The following is a 26,534-nucleotide window of genomic DNA, read 5'->3' as shown; positions in this document are numbered from 1 at the left end:
GATGTATTTTTAAAATATTTTTTATGACGCAAATTAATACACAGCCTCGTAAACCAATTTGCGGCATAATTTCAAAACCGATTATCTAAAGTTAAATATTTGAATACTTCAAATTATTCTACAAGTAATACATATTCACTTCGAGGTGTAGAGATGGGAATATCTATTTCTGCCAGTTTGAAATAACAGTTTTTTGAATATTTGTTTTTGACAATTAGTCAATTAGACAATTGTGTGGCGAACACAAAATTGATATCTGGCAGAAATTTCAAAAGTTGACACCTAGAAAACCATTCACAAAAACATTTCATGACACACGATATTTACGTAACTTTTTCTTGGTTTCTTTAATTGTTGTTAAGTACATTTTCAAAATATTTACTACAACGGAAACAGTTTTCTTTATATGACTAAGTATTAAAAACACTATAGTCATTATAGCTAAAGTATTGTCAACATAATTATTGTCATATATATCAGGAATGTCAAGGTGAAGTGATAAAAAGGGATTTTCCACAAGGTGAATTGTGTAAAAATGTTTCTTTCCGCACAATTATAAATAAATATAATTTATTTTTGGAAATGTATCTAATTATAGCTTTTCAACTAAAGTAAATGATTGACGTCTACAACTTCTACTCCATAAGTGAAAAAAATAAACTCAAAAAATATCTGACGATTGATAGATTAAAAGTTGAATATGTTTCATCAAGAATATCGCTATTGAACTTTATAAACATAATAAAATTAGCAGATTTTTCGTAGAAAAATGAGAATTAATTAAAAATAGATTTATTTGTTGCAAATATAATTAGTAATAAAAGCTCAGATCACAACTGCTGTCTTATGTCAAAATTTTATATAAATCTGACGCAGAAATTATTTCAATATATATGCGAAGAGAAAAATTTGTGAACGGATGTCGCATGGCGTGGCGTGGCGTATTGTTAGTGAGTTTCGACCTTAAAAATTTCATCTTTAAATTAAAAATATAGCGTAAATCTTTATTAACATACTTAATTATTTGATATTTAATCAATACAGCACGTCCATGGTATTTTATCGAAGTAACAAATTAAAACACTGAGTTAATGATTAGTTTCATTTAAAAAAAAAATTGATATCACTACGATAAGTAGGGACAATCGGTATATTTATGCACTTTTCTCTACGACTCGACGTGGCGGCTCACCGGTTTAGGGTTTTTTCTGTTTTTTAAAGTTTAAATCGGTACTTATAGCTTTTTTTTTGTTAATTCTTCTGACCTGAACTTTTCTTGGACCTTTCTGGTTACACACAAAAGTTTTTCGAAATTATAACTATCAAAAAATGTGGTAAAACTGTCATTTCTAACAAACTAGTGATTGATTTAAAATATCGACTTCTAAATTCACCTATCGTGATATACCTTTCCTAAAATTAACTTTGATTTTATTATTACACCGACATTTCTACGCCGGTTATTTTTATCAATGTTCCCTTCAAATGAATCATAGTTGAGATGAAAATAGCCTCAACTCATAAATGAATTTTTACCCACTTCCATACGTGTCTAAAGTAAACTATTCGCATAATTAAGTATCCCTTAAAATGTGACAGTTTCAAAAAACATTAAACTAAGGATGTGTGATTATTTTTATGTTTTTGAAAACAAACGTTTCTGATGCTAAAATAGAACGTTACGATCGATTATTTGGATTTGTTTTTATTTCTTTCCGAAACGATTGACACAACCCAGAGTTTTTTATAACCCAACAAAACGTTCTGATAGTGAAAATTTTCGAAAAACTGAGTTGATTATGCTTTGTTCAATTATTGTCACGAAAACTTTAAAATTGGAACTACAATTTTCATATAATACAAGGATTCAAAATTTACTTCATTTTTGAGTGTTACCAATATTGGAGAAAGAAAAATGGAAAATTTAAATTAGCATGTTTTGTATCGTGAAGTTCCTTGTGTTCCTTTTCTGCCTCTATCGACTTCTCAACTGCCATTTTTTCACAAAAAAAATTAAGAAAACACTTGTTGCGAGAACCACGTAGCACAAGAAACCCAGATATAGGAAAGCTTTTCCTCTGCAGGGCTGAGATTGTGGTGGTTTCTAGAAAAGCTTTCGCTTCATTGACACTCCTTCTATTCTATCTTTTACGTTCTTAATTTATTTACAAGCTATACAATACACTTAACTTATAATAATTTATTTATAAATATCACTTGAACAATTTCTGCGATTGCTTTTACTAATTCAATCTTTTCACTACGACTATTTATTTAAAACTAACTAACTGCGTTTACACAAATCATTTATACACCTAAATAAAATTCTACAAAGTTCTAGAGCAAAAATAAATAAACAAATAGACTTTCCTAGAAATTATTTGAAAGAAATGCTGTGAATAAACCGCCCGCTATAATAAAAAGTATAGTTGATGGACGTAAGGAACCATTTTGCGAACTTGTTCATAACAATATAATACAGAGTCTTATCAATGAATACCTTTCAGCTTCAGTGTCAACAGTTTCGACTAAATTTAATCATTTAATGATACATTTATGAGTTGTCTAATTTTATCGACATGTTTATATTAAATCTCATACGAAATTGAATGGTTTGTGGGTGTTTGTAACCCGTTAAAAACGTATATATATACATCTTGGAAATGAGATGTTTTGACTAACAATTTTCGTGAATCATTATAAATAAAATAATATACCGTATGGAATGCCGGATTGGAATTATGCAAACAAAACGAAAACTGGGTATGAAATGAAAGTTTGAACTGATTAAGTCATAAAATAGTCAGGTACAGTTAGAATGTATTGAAAAACGTTGTCAAATCTACCGAAATTTCTTGATTTAGTGTATTTGTTAATAAACATGGAAACGAATGATAAAAACTTATATTAGATATTTATAAAAACCAAACACAATCGTGCAGAGTGGTATTTAATTAATTACCAACTATTGAGGTGATAGAAAAGGAAATATGTTTCAATCGGATATCATAATTACAATTCAATCAAATTAACAAATTATTCATTATAAATAAGTTTTTTAATCGATTTGGATTAGTAAGAAAACTGTCAATTAAATAATGAATATTCGCTAATAATTTTCAGAATCAAGAAAATTTATATATTTTCAATATAAGATAATGTTTACTCCGACTATAAGGCAGCTTCTATTGCCTGTCCTTCCTGAATTAATTCTTCAATATTTGGTGACAATTTATAGAATGGTTGCGCAAACAAATTGTGAATCTAACTATACATTTCAACCCCAAACACAACATGAGAAGTATATTAAAAGCGAATTAACAACTTTGTACTCAAGTAAATAATGTTATGTTTCACTATCATTATTTTCTTTCGTCTCCAATAATTACCAACTATTTGGTCTAGACTTCAATAAAGACAGATAATATTTTAAAATGCTCTGTTACCTCATATTCAATACAACGCGTCGAGACTTGCCGTTGCCGCGCTGGCCGCCGTCCAGCCCGCAACGTTTTGTTCAGACGTGCAAATTAATACTTGAGTTGTATGTGGTTGCAATCTTGCATCAACTTGTTTGACTCTTCAACAATATAAATACTAATATCAAGGATAAACTTTACTCATTTGCTTTTGGAGTTTCATAAAGAAAAACGATGAATATAATTTCAGTTTTTCGCCGCGTATTTTCACAGTCTTCAAACTTGTCGCAGGTAGAATGTTTTGATGAAGATACTCAGACATACGTTCTTCCAGAACTTATTGGTTAGGTCGATTAAATGTACTGTTTTCGTTTCTAATAAGTTGGGTATCAAGCAAAGTGTCCAAAATATAATCCATTACATAATCTTCTAATATAGGAGATATAAAATAGTCAAAAAACAATTATTTTATGTTTTACAAATGGATTCTTTCCCTGAAAATGTATTAAAAACATTTGTTTTGTGTTATTTTCATTGCATGATGAACGTCATCACTATCCGTTATTGTGTTCCCATTTAAAAAAAATATTTTATTATATTATTATAGGTATCTGGTCGCCGGGGCAAAAAATAGATTTCTCTCCAATTAAAGAATCAAATCACAAAGAATACGACAGACAAGATGAATCTATTCCACCGGTTTGGACTCCGAAGAGTGCTAATTCTAGTCCAGTTGCCGAACGTAAAGAGTTTCGTCCAATTAGTTTCCAGTCTCCTGTGCTAAATAGAAGAAACAGAACTTCATCAGAGGTAAAAACTTTATTATCTTCATCAAATTTGTATACACAGAATCGATTGAGGTGTGCCAGTGTTTGATATGTATTGAAACTAATAACAAGAAATACGATAACGTTGGGGGATCTTTGTTCACGAAAGTCAACAAATTCAATGTTGGACTGTTTTAATTTAGGAATAAAACTATTGTTAAGAATAAATTAATGATTAAAACGACGTATTCAGTTAGAAATACCCACTACTAACAATACTAATTGAATTGTTTATAATAAGTATTGTTTATTTTGTATTTAGAGCCTAGGATCGAAGTCACAAGCTCAGGTACCACCTTGGAATAACTTGGATTATAACAGCGACACAGGATCGGCGTCTTCAATTTTAGATCGAAAATTAACCACCAGCTATTCCACTCCCGCGACCGGATTTAGCGACTTTTCTGGTACCACTCGTCTCCCTAAAGCACAAAATCCTACTATAACTTTACTTCAGAAAGCTAGAGGTAATTACAATCATTAATAAAACCATTTTTGAACTAGAGCCAAAAAAAAATTTTGGTATGATTCACGATTTGGAAATATATTTTGTTTTTTATTTTTGTTTTTTTATTTATTATCAATTTAAATGGGAGGAGGGAGGGTACAGCTGCGACTGCATCATGTAATCGGGTGATATAGATACGAGGTATATATAAAAAGTATTTGTACAAGGATTTTATAAATACTAATCGTTAATTTGATGGTAACAATATTTTTTTCGATTTTAGAAGGCCAGCTACCCAAAGGGGCTCATTATATTGATCAAGAACAAAGACAATTTCAGCTTAGACCGAAAAGTGATAAGCCACCTGTAGCTGGACCCAGTGAAATATGTAAGTAATTTTTTTAAAACTTAAAAATCGAAAATTTAATAATGGAACATAATTTGTGATGTGGAATTATGCTTTTTTAACATTTATAGTATACCAAATTAAAAACGAACATACGAGCGAATCCGATACCGAAAAACCTCGTAAAATGACGGATTTAGGATCTAGGAAATTCCAAGGAATTGGACCTGTCAGTAGAGACGGCATGCCCTTGGTTCTTAGATCTGTAAGTATAAATTCAACATCTATAATGTTTACTTATATAAAATGAATCGTAAGTATTTTGTTATCCATTTAATTGATATTTTTTAAGGAGGTGAAAGATCAAAATCAATCGAAATGGTACAAACGGATGTACGATACCATTCACAAACAAAAACCCCATAATGGTAAGTGAATATTCGATACTCGAATAATTTCTCTGTAATTCAAAAAGTGACACTCAGGTACGAGTAATAAAGTAGATGAACTTAGTGCCTGAATTAAGAATGCGAATGTTACAGCTGAGCTGCTAGGATTTAGTTATCCAAGATTATATATATATATATATATATATATAATAATAATCACAATCGGGAAGGTTGTACAATGATATAAATTCTCTTAAGATGTAGATACCAGCCAACGTTGAATGGAGTTGAATGAATTATCTCTATGAATTAGAATTGTGAAGAAAATGCAGAAATGTGGTGTCAAAATACGATATCATGATGATGGATGCGTTACGAACTCTTCTACTGACCTAGATCGTGAAACCAGTCCTGTTCTATTATGATAATAGAATTTAAAGTTTGGCGGATGACATAAGTGATATAAAAATCAGTAAAAATATCGCTTCTTCATGGTGGAAATATCGTTCTTCATCGCTAAAATCTTGTTTTTAATATTAGCCGAAATTTCGTTCTTCATAGTTGAAATCTTCTCGTCTATTTTAGTAAAAATATCGTTCTTCATTTCAGAAATTGACAAGGTCAAGGTGGAAGACTTCTCCATGGTTGAATTTTGAACAGAAATGTTCCTGGATCCAAACAGTCACTTACCAGTGCCACTTTGAGTCATCTCCAACTCTCCATTCTCCAATTTGGCATTTAGTTATGTCACTTTCATATCACCTAGTCTCTTAGCTCTATTCATGTCTCTATTTTTAACATACCAATTTATTTAAACACACCGTTTCGATAGCCGAGTTATCGTCTTCAGATACTGATTATAAATGGTCCAACTGTCCAAGGAACATCGAAAACGATGGTTAGATACTATAAAAAAAATAGAAAAAGCGAGATCTACAAGAGTATGCTCCAATCACTTTATTTCGTTGTTTGTCGTCCATATTAGTGTTGTGCGGGTCATGATTCTAGATGGGATAGGACCGGCTTCACGATCTAAGTCAATAGACGAGTTGGTAATAATTAATCATGTGACTAGAAACACTCAGGCTTAATAGTTAATTATATTAGATAAAAATAATGTAATTAACTAGTTGTTATGAGTTTTAGTTTATTTCAACAATAGAATACTTGATGTTTTTGCTCTTAATAAGGTTTTTAATGTTTCACGTTCGAAATGGCAGCAAATTGTTGATTTCATTTAATAGATTAAGTAAAATTGAAACATTATATATGTGCTTACAGTTATAATTTCCCCGCACTTACATTCATTCACGTATTAACACTGTTTTTGTTTTTTTTTGCAGACGAATATGTTACAATTCGATATAAACAAAAAAGAGGTACAATTTTTAAAAATATATATCGATTGCTTCGCTTTCTTATAACTGCCACAGCTAACACAACGCTTTCAGCTAGCTCAATTCAATATTAACTTTCTGATAAATAAATTGGGAAGCAATAAAACAAAGTAAAGATCACGTATCGATGAGGAAAAAGTTAATAACTCGAAATTAGATGTTCGGTTATCAGGAAATAAGAAAAAGTCTATTAAATCAACGTCCGTTTTTTGCGAAAAGTTTTCTTATTATTTTTTCACGTGAAATTTCGATATTAAACACTATAGAAAACAAATCGTTTATATCGCAGGCAGTTTCTTTTCAATTCAGAAGATTTATTGACCTAATTATCAGTTTTCTGTTCACAAAAATATATTTTGTGTGACAACCAATCACTTAACATAGAAAGGTTGAGTCAGTTGAAATCCTTTGAACAAAAATTTATTTATTGGTATTGCTAGGAAACGACATAACAGTCTGGTAGAACAGTTTATCGGCACTGTGGGTGTTCAAATAGCGATTTGAGATTTCTCTGCAAATATTATAAAATATAAATTATATAGCATAAAAATGGAAATGTATTTGAACTTGCAGAGGTACGAAATTTAGTTGGGAATTATTTAAAGTGTCCATCCAGTGTTGGAATCAAATATTCTTGGAGGAATAATCGAAATATCGTTCCAAAAATTTAACAAGAAAATTATGATTTTGAAAAAAATTCACGTTTTGATGCCAACCGATAACAAACTAGATCATGATCATAAATGCAAAATGAAAAAGTATTAATTCAATCACATACATTGCTTTCAATTGAGATCTAAACAGTTTTTCTAAAAAAAACTGCTTAACTTGTTTAGATTCATAATTAAAAATTATAACAAAACTTCAATTGAAAACATAGTTAACCCCTGTATATTTATTACAGTAAAAATCACAAGTAATCTCCATATTCAACAACTAAAATTTCATTCTCTACTTTTTTTAAATCGGCTTGTTTTTAGATCTCTTCTTCTGTTATAAAATTAGTTTTTTTTTAATAACTACTCGACTACTTTCCTTTTTATCAAAATATGATATTGACACTGACAATTTGTTTATTTATATTAATCAATAGATCATGAATATCGAAATAAAAATAAAATCAAAATTGAATTGTATTAAATAGTTGTATTAAAATTTACAAAATGGAGTTACAAATATAACTTAAATTATTTGGGTCTTTTTTATCATTTATAGCTTTTTTATTCTTTGGAATTGAACACGAAAAAAATAATTTATAGAAATAAATGATGTAAAATTTATAACCCAATTTTGTAAATTCTAATACAACTACAAATAATTCAATTTTGATTTTATTTTAATTTCGATATTCATGATCTATTGATTAATATAAATAAACAAATTGTCAGTGTCAATATCATATTTTGATACAAACTGAAACGTCAAAATTTTCATCTATCTTTCAAAAATTATTTAAAAAACTAACTTTATAACAAAAGAGATTCCTTGAAAAACTTAAACATATTAAAAAGGTCTAAAAAAATAAGAAATTAAAGAAATTTCATTCAATTAGAAATCAGAATGCAACATCCAAGTGTACTGTCATTTTTCATAAGTTTACACAAATGTTTCGTTGACTCAATAATCTGTATTTTGTATAAAAAGAAAATTTAATCAATATTTTCTCCAAAAAGTTGAGGGGCCTAGCCATTAGACTGTATACTGTAGATGAAATAATTAATTTTATATATTTTAATTCGAAAAAACCCCTTTTTAATATTTAATAGGATCCGCCATTGGATTCAAGTTTATTATCTTAGAAGAAAATATTGTATATTACGTTTTTTTTGTATAATTAAAAATGATTAGATAAACATTGACCTTTTTACTAAAAATGTATTTAAAGTAAAGCTTGTTATCACACTATTGTGTAATGCCATTATTCAGTTTTAACATATATATAGTTTATTTATAAACAATGCAATCATTGAATGTTTTTGTTATGGTGAATGACATTAAAAATAACATTGGAATTATCAGTAAAGTTTTTAAGGTGAGCCTATTTTTCTAAAGTAAATATTATTATTTCCCGTAATATAATTATATCATTATAAATATTTTCTATTTCTACATTAGTTTTTCACACATCCGTTTCATCCAGAATAGTTTTCTTTTCATATTATGACTAAACAATTATTCCATTAAGTAGTACAATTGTAGTGAATCTGATTATTTATAAATCAAGTACTGAAATTTTTGTTTTTCCATTTTGTGGTAGACATTTTCCATACTTGTGGTAGACAAAAGTATTAAATGTATTTGTACTTCACACAACACCCTTATCGATAGGGAAGGTTTCCAGAAACACCTAATTGAAGTAGAAATTGTACAAAAATAAAACCGAGAAAATCAGAGCGTTGGAAGATCGTCAAATATAAGTAAAACAATTATAGATATCTTTACAAACTTTTTCTCCAATAATCTATTAATTTTCCACAATTAACACATCTTCTTTATGATTATACCGCATCTTGTGACCACATCCGCCCTAAAATTATTGCGGAATACGGGAAAAGATGATATCGGTTTGATTTCAATTGGCAAGTGATTGTGCATTGTTTTACATTGTAAAATATTGAGCCTTTAACTAATTGTGAACTTTGAGTAGGTAGATAAAGGTCGTGCTCCGCGTTCCTTCTTTCTTTAATTGGAGAAGCGTATAATAACTGCTTAAAAATGCTTAATGCACAATACTAATAATTAATATTCTGTAAACAATTAACAATATTCCGTTTTTATTTCATTTTTCGCTAGCACAATACCCTTATACTTCTGGTTACCTTTCCGAACCGGAGCCGGGAGCATACGACAGCGACTTCACCGACTACAAATATCAAACACTTGATAGAAGACGACCTGTACCACAAGATAAATCTGCAAACTACATATCCTCAACAATGCCAAGGCCAACTGTAAATAGGTTCGTTTATTATTTTTTATAAAAGCGAGTTAAGGGGTAAATATAACTCCCTGTTATTGGAAGCAGTTCGAAGTTGATTTAAAAAAGGAATGCTTTGAAAATGGCGCGTCTAACCTCCACACGCCATCTTGAAGTTTCACAAACGCACAAATAGAGTCCACGTTACCTCTACCTTTCATAATCGGGGCTAAATAATTTGTAATAATAACAGTTATCTACCCAGGAGCCAAGATTAAATACTACAGATATATCATTGATTTATTTTTTCTTGAAACGCCACCGCTTCTCAGGTCATTTAAATTGGTTATGTCCAGATGTAGAATAATCGAAACCTATCCATGGGATTCACAAACATCTCATTTCTATTGTCATTAAATATACGGTTTGCTTTTTAGCCATTACCTTTTGTATCTATACTATTGTTTAAGACATCTGTAGTATTTAATCCGTTCCTGTAGCTTACCAGAGCCGAGATTCTCAATAAACTTTCCAAATTATTCAAATACCTTTCCTCTTTAAAATCATTTGATATCGATTTTTTTTTCATCGATAATTCACAATTTTTGAATCTTTTAGGAAATTTTTTAATACATTTAATTCGTTTCAAAGCGATCTAAAGTATTTGAATACTTTTAGATGATTTAAAATTTTTAAAAACTACAAAGTGAATCAATATTTTTTTGGAAAATATCAGTTATACAGTATAGCTGGTCACCTAAGAACAGGAGTTTTTTTGGGTACTACATATCATTGTTTTGATGGATTCTATGGAATCGAAATTAATGGTTCTAGTGGTTCGCTTCTTGATGTCGACGTCGATTATTAGACTCTTCTATATGGAGGTTTACCTTCTGGTCTTCCGGTGGTTTGCTTCTCGATGTCGAGGTCGATGATTCGGCTCATCTAATAATAAATAATAAGTACAAAAAACAGTTGTAGTAGTAATGATAATAATAACTGAATGGTCTAGGAGTCTCATTATTGTTTACTTAATATCTTTTACAAAAATTGTATCATAAAAGAATTTGAATCATTGGGGAATAAACAAAAACTACATGATTCGAAGTTTATTGTTGTTTTAAATCAAGGATTTAAATCTGTTTTGAATCATCTAAATACCAGTTATGTAAATACTTTTATAAAGATTCAAATCTTAATACTTTCTTATTGATTTCAAGAACAGTTCTATTATTTTCTACCTTTTTATTCACTAAAAAAAACGAGTTTTTCCTATAAATATATCATTTATTTTAGATCGATTTCCTCCGACATTGTTAGAAATACAAGTTCAGATTATAAAAATCTGCCGGGTAAGATAGAAAACTATACTCCAGGGCATTCCTCTATATCAGATAAAGAAGCAAAACAGGCAAGTATATAACAATAAATAATTATATTTATGCATCAAAATATAAAACGAAAGTTATTTTGAGTTGTTGTCACGACATTTTATAGCTTTTTCTCCAAATGTTAATCTCAATTCAAAATTTAAAGATTTGTTTTAATTTTGATGTATTGAATTAAAAAAAAAAATGATAGAAATTGGTATAATTATGATTAAATTGGCACAAAACAGTGTATGTACTAATCAATTGTAAATGTAGGCATGTGTTACATGAGCAGATGTTATTAGATTGAATATCTCAAAGATTTAAATATTGGAGAAACCGAATGGAAAAATTATGAGGCCCTAAACTACCTTGCTAGCCCTTCATTTTATTTTTTGTCGTTTTGTTTATAAATAAATAAAAAATTAATAAAGCTGAACATCATAAATCCGGACTGATTCGTTTCGTATCGTAATTATTAGCTTCTGTATTTGACACTAAATTGGAACATCATGTGTTTTTGTGCAATATGCAATATTAAACGTCATTTTATTATTATATTTTATGCATACCTCTCCCTCTGTTAACATTATTATGTAATGCGATATGATTTCTCGTTAGCGCGATCACTGACTTTTCCAGTGTAAAATGCTTTCCAAAAGTTCCTTGCGTCTGAAAACATCGAGATGGTGATTGAAGTTATTACAATTAGACCTGAGAATGAGGCATCTTTGAACGTTAATGTGATTAACATCTTTTAAAGTATTTAAGGCATAATTAAACACATTTCGTTTTCGAAATTATGTAATTGCACAATTACTGACAATATTACAACCACATTATCAAATTTCAATTTTTCTAGACTACTCTAACCTAACAAAATTCCTGAACGAAAGTTAAAATAATTAATAAACTGAAAGCATACGCCACCTATCGGCCAATAACACAACTACAAACGTAAGTTCACAAGGAAACTGTAAAATGTAAATATAACTAAAGGTGTGTTTACATGAAAAGTGTTAAGTAAATGCAAACACTAACCTACCATTGAAAGCAATGAAAAACATTTGTTAAAGTTAGTCCAATAGTTTGTATTGTATCTTTGGAATTACCCGTCATGTGACAACAGTTGCGTCAGTGGTATACTAGATAACAAATTGCCTGCCAAAAGTTGTTGAAAACGAGATGAATAATTCTTCAACATGACAAACGTTGCTGAAATAATTTAATTTTAATCCAGCTAGAAGATTGATTTATCATTGGATGTACAAAGGTGCTTTTTGTATACCGTAATCGAAAAAAGTACTTGGAAAATTGGTTGGAAAAGTGTATTAATCTTAAAAGGAAAATAATTCAACTAGTTTCTATGATAAATTCTTGTTTTCTTTTTATTGGGACAGAAATATGAGGAGAATTACAACTATATGAAGAGGTGTTTCTAATCTAATATCCATTAAGAACAATAAATACAGGAAAATTTGTGTATTTTGCAAAAAAATCATAAAGAATATGTTATTAATAGTGAAAAGTCTTACAACAAAATATTCACTCATTATACTGACAATAACAATAACATCTGCCCATGAAATTTCGTTAAAAAAATGTTAAAGTAAGCTTAGTACCTGTAGTGATGTGATAAACTTGAGGAATTAATTAGGAGAATCACTTATCGAATAAATTTTTTTACATAAAAAATTCTATTTTTGAAATCTTACGGAACATAGGAACTTCCACCAATTAGCTCGCAATTTCCCAGTGTTAATTCCAATAGAACTTCAATTATTAGTATAAAAATCGATTAGTTTTAACACAAGTGCTCGGGTTGTATTGAAATGGTTACCGTTTCTTTTAAGTACAATCAACTATATTTACCTAAAACAATATCAAACGAATAGAATGTTGTTTGCAGATGAATCTAGGTTTTCGTAACAATGTAAAGGGAGTGGAAATCCAGTGAAACATCGCGAGGTTCGATTGAAATTAACACTGGTGGAATGGAAATAACTTAGATCAAGTTTTCATCCGTAAAACTGGTTCCAAAATACTTTTTTTTATACTGAATTTTTTTGTAGTGGTGGGACGAGGTCATGGACATATTTGACGGGGTACGATATTTTTGAATAAATTTTACATCACACTTTTTTATTAACAAATATAGAAACTTCTTCAGATATAAAAAACTATTATTTAAAACAAAAAATTATTGATCGAACGCTTCTGTTTTCATTATGGGGGAAAAATAGGAGACTGCCTGATTTAAAACCTCAATTCCTGATACATTTCACTGTAAAATTCTAGTGTAGCTCAATAGGTCACAAACGACAATATTAAAAATATTCTGATGTATGTTTTGGATTCATTTTATTCCTGGAACATAACCGGTTTTTATTCGAGATTATCTGAAGAAATTCTACATGAATTTACACATTCTTTATATAACGTGGAGAAGGGTTTTTTTTTAATACTAACACTTATTTTTTCGCAAAAAGTGGCTAGACGATAACTCGGCTCTTCCCAGTTATGAAGTCATGTTCGCAAGGGCGCTGTCGAGATCTGTAAGGCAAAAGAAGCATGCTCCGATACATTTTATGCAGTTTTTATTTCGTCTACTCAAAATAATATGAAGACATTTCACATTTTATGTTTAATACATCGAAATTGTAGCTCAAAAGTATTAAAAAACAAAAGAAAATATGAAATTTGAACAGTACAAACTTCTCGCACTCTATAAATACTCAAATGAAATAATTTGTAAAGGTTTAAAGAATGAACTATCACAAAAATTAAGTTCTTAGAAAAAGAAGAAACAATAACTTAAGGGGGTCGAAAAAAATTTTATTTTTCATTAATCGGCGTTGGTATACAGAGCCTGAACCTTTTGTGAATGGGGACCAAGTAAAGGGGAACCGAGACCGTTCACAGACGCTTTCGAATATTGATCTAGACGCCGTGAAGCGTCGGTTCGTGCAGTTTTCGTGTGGCAGTTGCGAAGCGTGCTATATGATAAAAGTTTTAGTATAAATCGCATGCGTTTTTCTCTAAACGGTGACCAGAAACTACTGGATCCATCTCCCTACGGAGGCTAGCGATACAAATGGCTATTGTCGCACGAGAAACCGCAGCTCTAAAAATTTCTATAGACGTCTGTCCGAGCCATCTGCGCAAGTCTTTCAGCCACGAATTTTGTCTACGGCCGACCAACCGTTTTCCTTTGATCTTCCCTTCTATTATCAGTAGGAGGTTTTGCTGTAGGATCTGTATGTTTGTTTTATGTTCCGTCCAAGATATCCGCAGCATTCCACATTTCGAACGCATCAATTTTCTTCTCTGTAGCCGCATCCAACTTTCGCATCCGTACAGAAGAAAGGAAAGATGTAACAGCGAAGCATTCTGGTCCGGAGTTCCAGGATGAGGTTGCGTTTTGCCAGAAGTGTCCTTATGTTGTTCAGAGTTTTTTGCGCTTGCTCAATTCTTGATCTCATTTCGAGTGTTGGGTCGCAGATATCGCAAATAGAATGTAATTTTCAATTGTCAATTTTCGTAATTTAGAATTCATCGCTAGTCAAAAATATGAAGATTAAAATGTCGTTTAGGTTTTTGATTTCGAATAACCACAACAGCCGCAATTTGGTCACCGTCAAGCACTTATACTGGATGTCTTCCTGTTGATCACTATAACTTTTATTCTATAATACATTTTGACTTCAAAAAATTTGTGAAGATTATTTAAATGTTATTAAAGATTATGCAAAAACAATGAGATAGAATATTTTAATGGTTTGTCCGAAAAAAAATTTAAAAATCCGTAAAAAACAGTTCTCAAACAAGAGGACCCCCATGTCTTTAAAAATTGATATTTTTAGATGAAAACAATTAGAAATCTATTTTTATCAAAAGTAAGTATTTATTCAGATAAATTAAAATCAGTAGAGTCATTCTTGACCTCAGAATATGTGATTTAATGAATATATTATTTTGAGTAGATTATTATCACACAATTTACAGAAAGTAGAAAATAAAACATATTAAATTGATAAAAAGTACTCAATAACAAAAAGTTCACTTAATTGTTCTTACGGAATCGTCTTAAGAATTATTTTAAAACGTATAAATGATGTTAAAAATAATACAAAATTAACCAACGGCTTGTAAAAACGAATTTACGCCAGTTCCAGGTACTATATAACAAAAACGTTGGTAGAGAGTTGTTCGTGAATACTAAAACAAAAAAGGTAGAAAACACTTACCATGGTACGCTGAAATCGAAAGAGATATTGATTAAGAAAGAAATAAAACTTGTGTCTGTTTTATTACATTAGGAAACAAAACCAGATGATGATCATAAATTTGAAAACAAAATGAAAATACTAACGAAATAATATACAGGTAAGAGATACGGGAAAAAGTAAGAACTGAATTGTCAGATAGAGACAAAATAACAAATGTGGGATGACTGAAATGACGATGAAGATACAAATAATAAAATATTGAATACCTAAGAAGAATAGAGAAGGAACAAAATGAAATAAATGCGGAAATAAAAAAACCAAAAACCAATGAAAGCAGAAGAGGCGAAGACTGTCCATAGAAGAAATACTATGCCGAGAAGAACGCGGATAGACCAAATAGAATAATGAGAGATAAGAAAGGAAAAATTCTATATAAACTGAAAGTATTAACAAGAGATAGGAAATAATAGGAAAATTAAGTACAAGAGAAACGAAATCCCCGTCAAATACTTGAAGAGGTAGAAAATTTATCGATAAGAAATGCGTATTTCAATCGATCAACCTATAATCCATTGTCGGATTCACAGAAAATTGATTCACGATTCATATTATTAAATGTTTTATTAGAGACTTTCTGTGAATTACTTACACCTACACGATTCCTTTGAAATGATACTTTGATATTTCAATCGTTCCATAGCATGTTTTCCAGCATGAAGGAAGTGGTTAAATGGTACCAGATTACAACACTTGCATGAATTTGGATTTATACACAACTGCTTCGAATTAATCAAGTTTGTAAGTAAATAAAGTATTAACGGATAGTTTTTTTTAGCATTTAGAACAACAGTCAAGAATCCAGTCTCATCCGAGGAGCTTCATTAATCAGTAAGTATACAGAAACAACGACTGATATTTATTTATTTGAATCTATGAAAAATATTTCGAAAGATGATCGAAAATTAACCATAAAACATTTATTTGGTGGTTCTTATAGTAAGTTATGGGATCCATCCAATATCCAAGCGACTCGTGTTCAAATCCTGGACAATCTTTTATTTAATTATTTTATTAGAAACAATTTGACAGTCTCCTTCAACTCTTCTTCCACCCTTGACTTAGCAATGTACATGGAATCCATAACTAGAATCCTTTTTTCGGATTAGGTTTATCGTGGACCTCAAGATGGACTCAAAACGTTTGTCTTTTGATTCATTCTGTTGTGTAAGGTGGAATTGAACAACAAATCAACAATAGGATAACTTTAATCAGCCAAAAACGCCGGGATACAAAGTGACTTGTTGTACGGATGTTGTTATAAAGAAAAAAACCTGTACAGTGAGGTTAAGTTATGTTTTTCGTCATAAAATTTTAACCAATCGATTCAAATTTATTCCTTATCCTTATCCCAACATGATTAATAAGTTGGTTAGGTTACTTAAGCACCAGATAAGAAAATCGTTAACCAGAATTCGATGCTTAGATATAGATAATCCTGGGAAATATAATCAGCTTACAGAAGTATTTAATACCACATTTCTTGGAAGGTCTTCTGGACGCAATTCATATACGACCCTTACAGTAACCTGGATTAAAATTTGAACACGGGACCAAACTCAATTTTGAATCCCTCATACCTCTCGTAAACATATTGTAGACAGATTTCTTCAACATTTCGTGACGTTTCTTTAGCACTTCAAGTCGAATTTCAAGATCCATCAACTGCTAAAACAATCTCGCTAAACTGGCTGACGAATCGATTTTTGAAATTTTTACTGTTTGTCATGATACATAACAGTACGAGTGAAACTAGTTCAAAAAGATGTAGCTGCAATAAAAATTAATTCGCCAAATTGGTTGATGAGATCTCCACATCTGATTGCTTACGTATTTTATTACAGAGCCCTTAAAGAATCTGGATATGAAAGTGACTCGACGTTGGTATTTAAAAGAAGAGAAGAAGCGATGCAGCAACTTAATCCTAACCAACAAAAAGAAGCCTACAAGGTGATTCAAAAAGGCGGCGATGTTCCTTTGCAAGGTCTTCGTAAACCTGCTCCTGAACGACCAAAAGGTACGATTTGAAACGAAATACTTTTTTTTTTTCATCTAAATTTACTAAAAATATTGGTGAAAGTAATGCATGAATTATTTGCTATGGTCAAATATACAAGATGTCGCAAAATAATTACTTATAGATTGAATTTTACAAGAAAAAATATTGGAATAAATAGGAAAAGATTTTATTTAATGTGTTGAGTAATTTGTCTGTATTATTTTGTATCAATTCTCATTATTTGGTACATATTCATTGACATGTGATTGTTCTGTGACATTGTGTGCCAGCGGTGATGGAAGCTAATAAAAAGGTTTGTTTTAATTTTGTTCTTATTCATTTCATTTCAGTAACGATACTAATAAAATCGAATATTCTTCTTGTTTGTAATAATCTGTTATCTACATTATAACTGTCACAATAGCTATCACTTTATATTTTTCCAGAACACCAAAGCACAATATTAAATCAAAAAAACAAATTTTAATAAAAACGTTCTTCGCAGAAACCGATTTTGTGGAGTTTTTTCCAATATCATCGACATTAACCAGAGTGAGACTCCATAAAAACATAAAACCTCAAAAAGAAGTACTTTGCTATCCGATTACTGTTCAACATAGAACGCAAAATACGTTTTCCAATTATAAAAGAACAGCTCCTTCAACCGCTATACCTACTCCTCCTCCAATTCCACCTCCATCTCCACCTCGAAGGAAATCTTCCAGAAATAATCCGACTTTAAGATTAGTATCCACATTGAAAGTTAAATCTGAAAAATCGCCGATTTGTAAAAGGCACGAAACTTGTTTTACAACAAACTCAAACATCGACAAATCCAAAATTAACTATCTCAGAGATAAAATAACTTGCAAATTATCTCCGACTCCTAATAAAAGAAGCCCAAGTCCAAAATTGAGGGTGATCAAAAAAATTACAGCTCCATCAGATCTCAAGAATAAAATTACATCTACTGTTACAACTTCTAGAGATTCGACGAATTCAATAAGACGAATTCACAGTAAAACAAATATTCAAAGTGGTAGATCAAAATCATCCGATTCCCCGAGAAATACTTCAACCAAAAGAAGTCCTCTAACCTCATCGATGGAAAGTTTGAACGCTTCGAGAGGTACTACAAAAACTTTCGGAACTGAAAAGAAGAAATTCAATCTCAATTTACAAACAACTAAATTAGCTAAATCCCCCGATCTCGTTTCACCTACTGAAGTCAAAAAAGCTTCCATGATGAATTTAACTCAAGGAACTATTTACAAAAAAACGAACGCGCCTCTTTCTTCGTCTAAAACGAATGGTAAAACCAAAGAATATATACCTATAAAGGTGGGAGTATCTGAGAGGGGAAGAAATATATTAAAAACAAGCATCACGTCTTCTTCCAAAGTAAAAAGAGCATCACCTTCTTCGTCACCTTCGTCATCAACAAAAACAGTATCTCCAAAACTACAAAAAAAGAAGCTTACCACAAAACCGGCGAAAGTAAAAGACTCTAAAGAAAATCAAAAATTTAAAAAGGAAAAAATGAACGGAGAAATAAAAAAAGATACAAAATCTGCTAAACCAAAAATAATACAAAGTCAAAAAAAGAATAAAACCAAAGAAGAAGATGCCTCTACGTCAATACTGAATGATATTCGTAAACAAAAGAAATGTATTGAAAGCAATCATTTCTTCCAGAATCTATTTTTAAGAGATTCCTCCCCAACACCTTCGTACCTCACCAAAAGTTCGTGGATTGTGGAAAAAACAAACCAATTGCACCGAAGAAGATCCTCATTTCCAGAACCGAGTATCAGTGCTATGAAAGTATATCTTAAACACACTAAACCAGTTAGTGAATCTAAATTTGTGAGTCTAGATATGGCTGCGATACGCTCTAGATCAGTTAGTCCTAAATCCGTTACATTTAGCGACACCTCTAAGGGTGTAAATAGAGAAATTCCCAAAAGAAGTTCGAGTTTACCGGTCAAATTAGATAGTCCGAGAAAAAAAATGATATTTTCGGAAACTAGTAGACCAATATCTCCTGTAATACAGCACAAGAAATTACTGTCTCCACCTCCATCTCCAAAATTATGTAGATCGCCATCTTGTAGAAAAATAATGCAATATAAGAGTCAACAAACTGATAACAAAAATTCGGATCTTTCACTGTATATGTGTCCGAGTTTAAATTACAGTAATACCTCACTAGATTCGTTCAAAAGTGAGGATTTCAATAAATATTTTCCCGAACAAAATCCAAAATCTCACGATAAATTCAGAGATTTAAATCATTTTTATTCGGAAATAGAAAAAGTCGGTGAATTGGAAAAGATTTTCAACGTTAAACCGAGAAGAAGGTGTGAATCTGAAATCATTGATTTCGATAGATGGAAAGAAGTAAGAACGCGCGAACGTGCCGAACAAGAATTAGATTCACTCTACAACCAAATAAAGCAAGAAGAAAAAGAAAAAGGATTTTTATATATTCCCAAAGACGTCGCACGTTACAAATGGAAAAAAGAATGCGATAGAGGACTTAGAATTAAAGAAAAATCAGTCGATGATATAAAGGAAGAATTTGAAAAAATAAAAAATGAAAAATCTACTCGGGAAATTGCAAAAAGAAAAGAAATGGCTCTAATAAAAGACACATATAAACCTCTATGGAGAGGATATTCGGTTGTAAATATGGTTAATAATATAGCAGATCGTCGATCGCATTCCGAAGGAAGAATTAAATCAACCAAACAAAACTCGAACGATTCGGAAAATATATTTCCGCATGGAATAGGCACTAAACTGTGGAGTAGTCTTTCCATGGAACAAATTAATATTTTAAAAAATCAATTAGCCGAAATTTACAATAACTATCCGAAAAACAGCGACGATTGCATCATCCACGTTCCGAAAGAAAAGAAAACATCGTATGTACCTACATTAACAGTTCGAAGAAACTCAGATTCATCCGATCGTATCTACAAAACTAATATTAATAAAAATAACAGTATAACAGAAAATGATAAAAAGATGATTTCGTATACTTTAAGTAAAGAGATTTTAGAAAAAATTGGTAAACGCAAAGAAACGTCCTTACCATTAGTTATTGGAAAAGAAGTTTTAGGAGCAGTCGCAACAGCAGACGCAAATATAAAAGAAGTAGAAGTAGAAAAACAACCCAAACAACCTATAGTAAAAACAAATGCTCTTTCTAACGCTAAAATATCTTTTAGTGAAACTGAAAGCGGAAGCACGGATGAAAGTACAAAAACAGTTATTTGTACAGAACAAAATAAGGACGTTAAAAAGAAAGTAGAATATTTCGAACAAGCAAAAGAACACCAACCATACATCCCAACTGTTTATAAACCTGCTGATGATTGCTCTAACCATTCCCCAACGGAAATTCCACAAAATAAACCTTTATCCCAATCAAAGTCGGTACAGAGTTTTAAAGAATATTTTGGCGAAAGAAATTTAATGAAATTCGCGACAATACCGTTATCGGCTAGTAGAAAACAAAAATTTTCTCCGAAAAAACCCGAACTCCGAGCTATCGAAATCAGCCCGATTCGTTCGGAAGTTTCAATCGACACCATAAGCAATGATAGTCTTTGTAGAAGTAGGTCGATTTCACCTTATTCGAATGAAATAAATGAAAAACCCCCAATCAAAACAGGCGAAGTATCGCGTCTTCGAAACAAATTCGAATACGAAGATATTTACGGCAACGTTATCCTAAGAAGATCGAAAAGTGAATCAGATATGCATAATATGCGATCAAATTACAATTTCGGTTACGTAGATACTTTAAGAAGGAAATACGAGTTTCCTGCGTATTCGGGAAGAGGTAGGAGTCGAACAAGAAAAGGTGGCGTTGTATCCCCGTTATTTTTAAGAGCCGAAGATAGATTCATGCCTCACATCAACATTATAAGTAAAATAGCGAGTCTTTATACCAGAAAAAATACCAAAAACGGAAATGAAAAGTATAAAAAAAGCATGGAAGAATTAGCCGAAATTCTCGGTTGTCCCTTAGGAGAAGTAGAAAAACTACGTGAGAAATTCGATAGTCAAGAAGATATATCTTTAATGGGTCACATGTACACGTCTTCCCCAACTATACACGAACTAAAAGATATAGCTCCTTATTTAACAGCCGATTGGACGGCTCATAGATACCCGAGAATAGAAGATAACACAAGATCTTTATCGTCTCCGGAGCATTCAGTAGCATCCCGAGATACATCATTAGTTCGAAAAGACAAACGTAGACCTAAATCAACCTCACCCTTTCCGGAACCACTCAAATCTTCCTCAATTCTGAAACCTCTTCAACAACATCGTCGACCTACGGATTTTTTTAGAAATCAAAAGTACGATCCGAAGATACAAGCATCGGTAGCTCGATTTCAACCGAAAGATGTAGCCAGGTACAAAAATGGGTGGAGTGTTTGCTCGAAACCGACGGTTTCGTTCAAAGGTGTTGTATTTAGGTTAAAAACTACACGAAACAATAGCACCAGCAAACAATAGAAAGGTTCTTTCACTGTGCACGTTTCATTTTTCGTTTATAGAGCATGATGTTGTGCAGTATTCTCACATATGGTATAGTTTTATCTGAAATATTTCTTATTTAAGCTCTTAAATTTAGACCAACCCGGCATTCTCTCCATGTTCAACATCAGTCGTAGAAAATGTACCAATGAAGACGATAGGCTGGGAAAAAAATAATTTATTTTCTTTCTAATTATAATTGCGTATACATCTATAATAATAATTATTCAATAAAGTCATGCTATAAGGTATTAAATAATTTGCACTCCGTAGAAAATTTCACTCAAAAATCACTCTGCTTTGAAAATGAAGTTTCTAGAACGTTTCACTCCTCCTTTTACTTTCGAGGAGAAACAGATGCAGCGCTGAGGTCCTTTGAAAATCACTAGATTCGGTGAGAAATTTCAAAAGTTCTACAAAGGAAGAAATCTGGTTAGATTAGATTGATGAATCCTGTGACATACAAGCATCAGTAACTAGATTCAAGCCTAAAGATGTATCCAGGTCCACAAAATGGTGGAGTGGTTGCTCGAAACCGACGATTTCGCTCAAAGTTCAAAGTGAACGGTTCTTTCAAAAAGCTGTGGTGCAGAGGCTTGTAAAAATCACTAGGTTTAGTAAAAAATTTCAAAAGTTCTACAAAGGAAGAAATCTGGTTGAGTTAGGTTAGGTTAGAATCCTCAATCCTGTAACATCGTCGAAGATACAAGCATCAGGAACTAGATTCAAGCCGAAAGATGTATCCAGGTTCATAAATTGGTGGAGTGGTTGCTCGAAACCGACGGTTTCGTTCAAAGTTCAAAGTGAACGGTTTTTTCAAAAAGCTGCGGTGCAGATGCTTGTAAAAATCACTGGGTTCAGTAAAAAATTTCAAAAGTTCTACAAAGGAAGAAATCTGGTTGAGTTAGGTTAGGTTAGAATCCTCAATCCTGTAACATCGTCGAAGATACAAGCATCAGGAACTAGATTCAAGCCGAAAGATGTATCCAGGTTCATAAATTGGTGGAGTGGTTGCTCGAAACCGACGGTTTCGTTCAAAGTTCAAAGTGAACGGTTTTTTCAAAAAGCTGCGGTGCAGAGGCTTGTAAAAATCACTGGGTTCAGTAAAAAATTTCAAAAGTTCTACAAAGGAAGAAATCTGGTTGAGTTAGGTTAGGTTAGAATCCTCAATCCTGTAACATCGTCGAAGATTCAAGCATCAGGAACTAGATTCAAGCCGAAAGATGTATCCAGGTTCACAAATGGGTGGAGTGGTTGCTCGAAACCGACGATTTCGCTCAAAGTTCAAAGTGAACGGTTTTTTCAAAAAGCTGCGGCGCAGAGGTTTGTAAAAATCACTGGGTTCAGTAAAAAATTTCAAAAGTTCTACAAAGGAAGAAATCTGGTTGAGTTAGGTTAGGTTAGAATCCTCAATCCTGTAACATCGTCGAAGATTCAAGCATCAGGAACTAGATTCAAGCCGAAAGATGTATCCAGGTTCACAAAATAGTGGAGTGGTTGCTCGAAACCGACGGTTTCGTTCAAAGTTCAAAGTGAACGGTTCTTTCAAAAAGCTGCGGTGCAGAGGCTTGTAAAAATCACTAGGTTTGGTAAAAAATTTCAAAAGTTCTACAAAGGAAGAAATCTGGTTGAGTTAGGTTAGGTTAGAATCCTCAATTCTGTAACATCGTCGAAGATTCAAGCATCAGGAACTAGATTCAAGCCGAAAGATGTATCCAGGTTCATAAATTGGTGGAGTGGTTGCTCGAAACCGACGGTTTCGTTCAAAGATCAAAGTGAACGGTTTTTTCAAAAAGCTGCGGCGCAGAGGCTTGTGAAAATCACTAGGTTCAGTAAAAAATTTCAAAAGTTTTACAAAGGAAGAAATCTGGTTGAGTTAGGTTAGGTTAGAATCCTCAATTCTGTAACATCGTCGAAGATTCAAGCATCAGGAACTAGATTCAAGCCGAAAGATGTATCCAGGTTCACAAATGGGTGGAGTGGTTGCTCGAAACCGACGATTTCGCTCAAAGTTCAAAGTGAACGGTTCTTTCAAAAAGCTGTGGTGCAGAGGCTTGTGAAAGTTACTAGGTTCAGTGAGAAATCTTGACAATCTGTGAGTAGAAGATCTCGAATTTTTTTAAATTGAGGTTCACAACGAGGTTTGTTATCAATTGACACACCGCAATTTTTAAACCATTCGTACACTTGAGTCTGACATTAAAACATTTTCTGTAACCTTTTTATCATCTTTTCCTTAACTCTAAATGTTCGAATAAATGTATCAAGTTTATTATGCACGCCTGAATCGCTTTTAACATTGCAATCGTTTGCTTTAATAACGATAGATAGATACAATTTTTTATCAATTAGCATAAAATTTTTACGTATTCAATAGACCCAGAACCTCCCGTTCCGCCACCCAAAGGAGTATCCTCAAGAAGTCTGGCTCCAGGTGAGTAAAATTTTATTCTAAATATTCATTGGTCAAAATCACCGAAGAAATATCATCGTAAGTATAATATGTATACATCTCAATTATAGTTTCAGACATAGGCCTTCTAACAGGCCCGTTGGTCCCACTTAAAACTACCAAAGACCCATATCCTTTGAATATCTAATCAGGTATCTTGGATTGAACCTTTTAACGTCACTGAACAAATTCTAATGGGGTATTCACACTGTTGATCAAGTCAAATGAATTCGAATGACATTGAACAAATAAAACTTATATTCAGCTCAAATTATCGACTAAATTGAATATGCAGCTTTTTATATTAAAGTGGAATAAACAACATGGTTTACAAATTCAATTCAATTATATACGTTTCGTGCCAGTCTCCAATTTTCATTACAAAGATCCCTCGAAACGCAATCGATCCTAATTTTATTCAGGATGTCGTTTTGTTAGTTTATCGGGTAACGTTTAGATGAACGTATACTCAAAAAACTTAATCTCTTACATAAAAAGAGCAATAAATATGATAAAAAGTGACATCGTTAATAATAAAATATAGTGAGTATTAATATATTTGCCTATAGGTTCAAATTGTAATAAAATTTTTGTTTTGTGACTCAGTTTTATTCATATTTATAGTTTTTGATATCTTCCGAATCATAATCTACAGTGTTTTCTCAGAATCTATAGTCTGTACCACTTTAAGTAGCCGAAAAAATTCGCTTTCGCCCTTTATCCGCATCCTATCTTCTATTCAATGTTGTTCTGTATCTTATTTATGTTATCACAGTGTCCAATCTCCATTTTGTTTGTTCTTCTTCCAATCTTTGAACGAATCTATAGTCTACCATCCACAACAGTTTACCCTGGATCTTTATCGTCTTCTTTGTTCCTTGTCAATGTAGTTCTGCCTCCTTTTTCGCGTCCTTTAGTGTCCAATTCTTAATTTTTTCTATCTCATTCCAATCTTTGAACAATTCTATAATCTACAACCCATAATAGTTTACCCTGGATCTTTATCGTCTTCTTTGTTTCTTGTCAATGTAGTTCTGCCTCCTTTTTCGCGTCCTTTAGTGTCCAATTCTTAATTTTTTCTATCTCATTCCAATCTTTGAACAAATCTATAGTCTACCACTCATAACAGTTTACCCTGGATCTTTATCGTCTTCTTTGTTCCTTGTCAATGTAGTTCTGCCTCCTTTTTCGCGTCCTTTAGTGTCCAATTCTCAATTTTTTTGACCTTATTCCATTCGTTGAACAATTCTATAATCTACAAACCATAATAGTTTACCCTGGATCTTTATCTTCTTCTTTGTTTCTTGTCAATGTAGTTTTGCCTCCTTTTTCGCGTCCTTTAGTGTCCAATTCTTAATTTTTTCGATCTCATTCCAATCTTTGAACAATTCTATAATCTACAACCCATAATAGTTTACCCTGGATCTTTATCGTCTTCTTTGTTCCTTGTCAATGTAGTTCTGCCTCCTTTTTCGCGTCCTTTAGTGTCCAATTCTTAATTTTTTCGATCTCATTCCAATCTTTGAACAAATCTATAATCTACAACCCATAATAGTTTACCCTAGATCTTTATCGTCTTCTTTGTTCCTTGTCAATGTAGTTCTGCTTCTTTTTCACATCCTCTAGTGTCCAATTCTTAATTTTTTCGATCTCATTCCAATCTTTGAACAATTCTATAATCTAAAACCCATAATAGTTTACCCTGGATCTTTATCGTCTTCTTTGTTCCTTGTCAATGTAGTTCTGCTTCTTTTTCACATCCTCTAGTGTCCAATTCTCAATTTTTTTGACCTCATTCCATTCGTTGAACAAATCTATAGTCAATACCAAGTTTAGTAATTAGAGAACAGTTAACTCGCGATCTACATTGGCATCCTATTTCCTCGTAGTGTCCTATTTCTAATTTGTTCCGTCTTAATCCAGTCATTGAACAATCTACATTCTATACCACCCTAAGTAACCGCCTTCGATCTTTATCGTCCATCGTTTATCGTTTAATGTCCAATTTCGAATCTATTCGGATTAATGATCTTACGCCACTTGTTCAATGACTTAAACAAACCTCTAGTCCATACTATCTAAACTTAATAACGTAATATGTATCAGTTTCCTCATTCACATAGTCCT

General features: G+C 31.8%; 1 protein-coding gene and 1 long non-coding RNA gene across 2 annotated transcripts in view; one reads left to right on the top strand and one right to left on the bottom strand.

Moving 5' to 3' along the window:
* Positions 1 to 26,534, top strand: part of LOC130893328 (uncharacterized) — a 91,671-nt gene that overhangs the window by 45,884 nt on the left and 19,253 nt on the right. Inside the window, exons 10-24 of the mRNA XM_057799338.1 lie at positions 4,027 to 4,229; positions 4,509 to 4,713; positions 4,978 to 5,082; positions 5,172 to 5,305; positions 5,393 to 5,468; positions 6,773 to 6,808; positions 9,620 to 9,785; positions 11,040 to 11,154; positions 13,186 to 13,218; positions 13,603 to 13,668; positions 16,178 to 16,230; positions 17,244 to 17,416; positions 17,904 to 21,743; positions 21,828 to 21,881; positions 24,333 to 24,389. Coding sequence (XP_057655321.1) covers positions 4,027 to 4,229; positions 4,509 to 4,713; positions 4,978 to 5,082; positions 5,172 to 5,305; positions 5,393 to 5,468; positions 6,773 to 6,808; positions 9,620 to 9,785; positions 11,040 to 11,154; positions 13,186 to 13,218; positions 13,603 to 13,668; positions 16,178 to 16,230; positions 17,244 to 17,416; positions 17,904 to 21,743; positions 21,828 to 21,881; positions 24,333 to 24,389 — 5,316 coding nt within the window. The remainder of the gene's footprint in view (positions 1 to 4,026; positions 4,230 to 4,508; positions 4,714 to 4,977; positions 5,083 to 5,171; positions 5,306 to 5,392; positions 5,469 to 6,772; positions 6,809 to 9,619; positions 9,786 to 11,039; positions 11,155 to 13,185; positions 13,219 to 13,602; positions 13,669 to 16,177; positions 16,231 to 17,243; positions 17,417 to 17,903; positions 21,744 to 21,827; positions 21,882 to 24,332; positions 24,390 to 26,534) is intronic.
* On the bottom strand, positions 8,613 to 11,999 carry LOC130893329 (uncharacterized). Its single transcript, XR_009059188.1, has 2 exons — positions 11,686 to 11,999; positions 8,613 to 10,688 (listed from the first exon to the last, which is right to left on the bottom strand). It is a non-coding gene; the product is annotated as an uncharacterized LOC130893329 (long non-coding RNA).

This window comes from Diorhabda carinulata, chromosome 4 (assembly GCF_026250575.1).
Source record: "Diorhabda carinulata isolate Delta chromosome 4, icDioCari1.1, whole genome shotgun sequence".
NCBI lineage: Eukaryota > Metazoa > Arthropoda > Insecta > Coleoptera > Chrysomelidae > Diorhabda > Diorhabda carinulata.
This window is presented reverse-complemented; position numbering and strand designations above follow the sequence as displayed.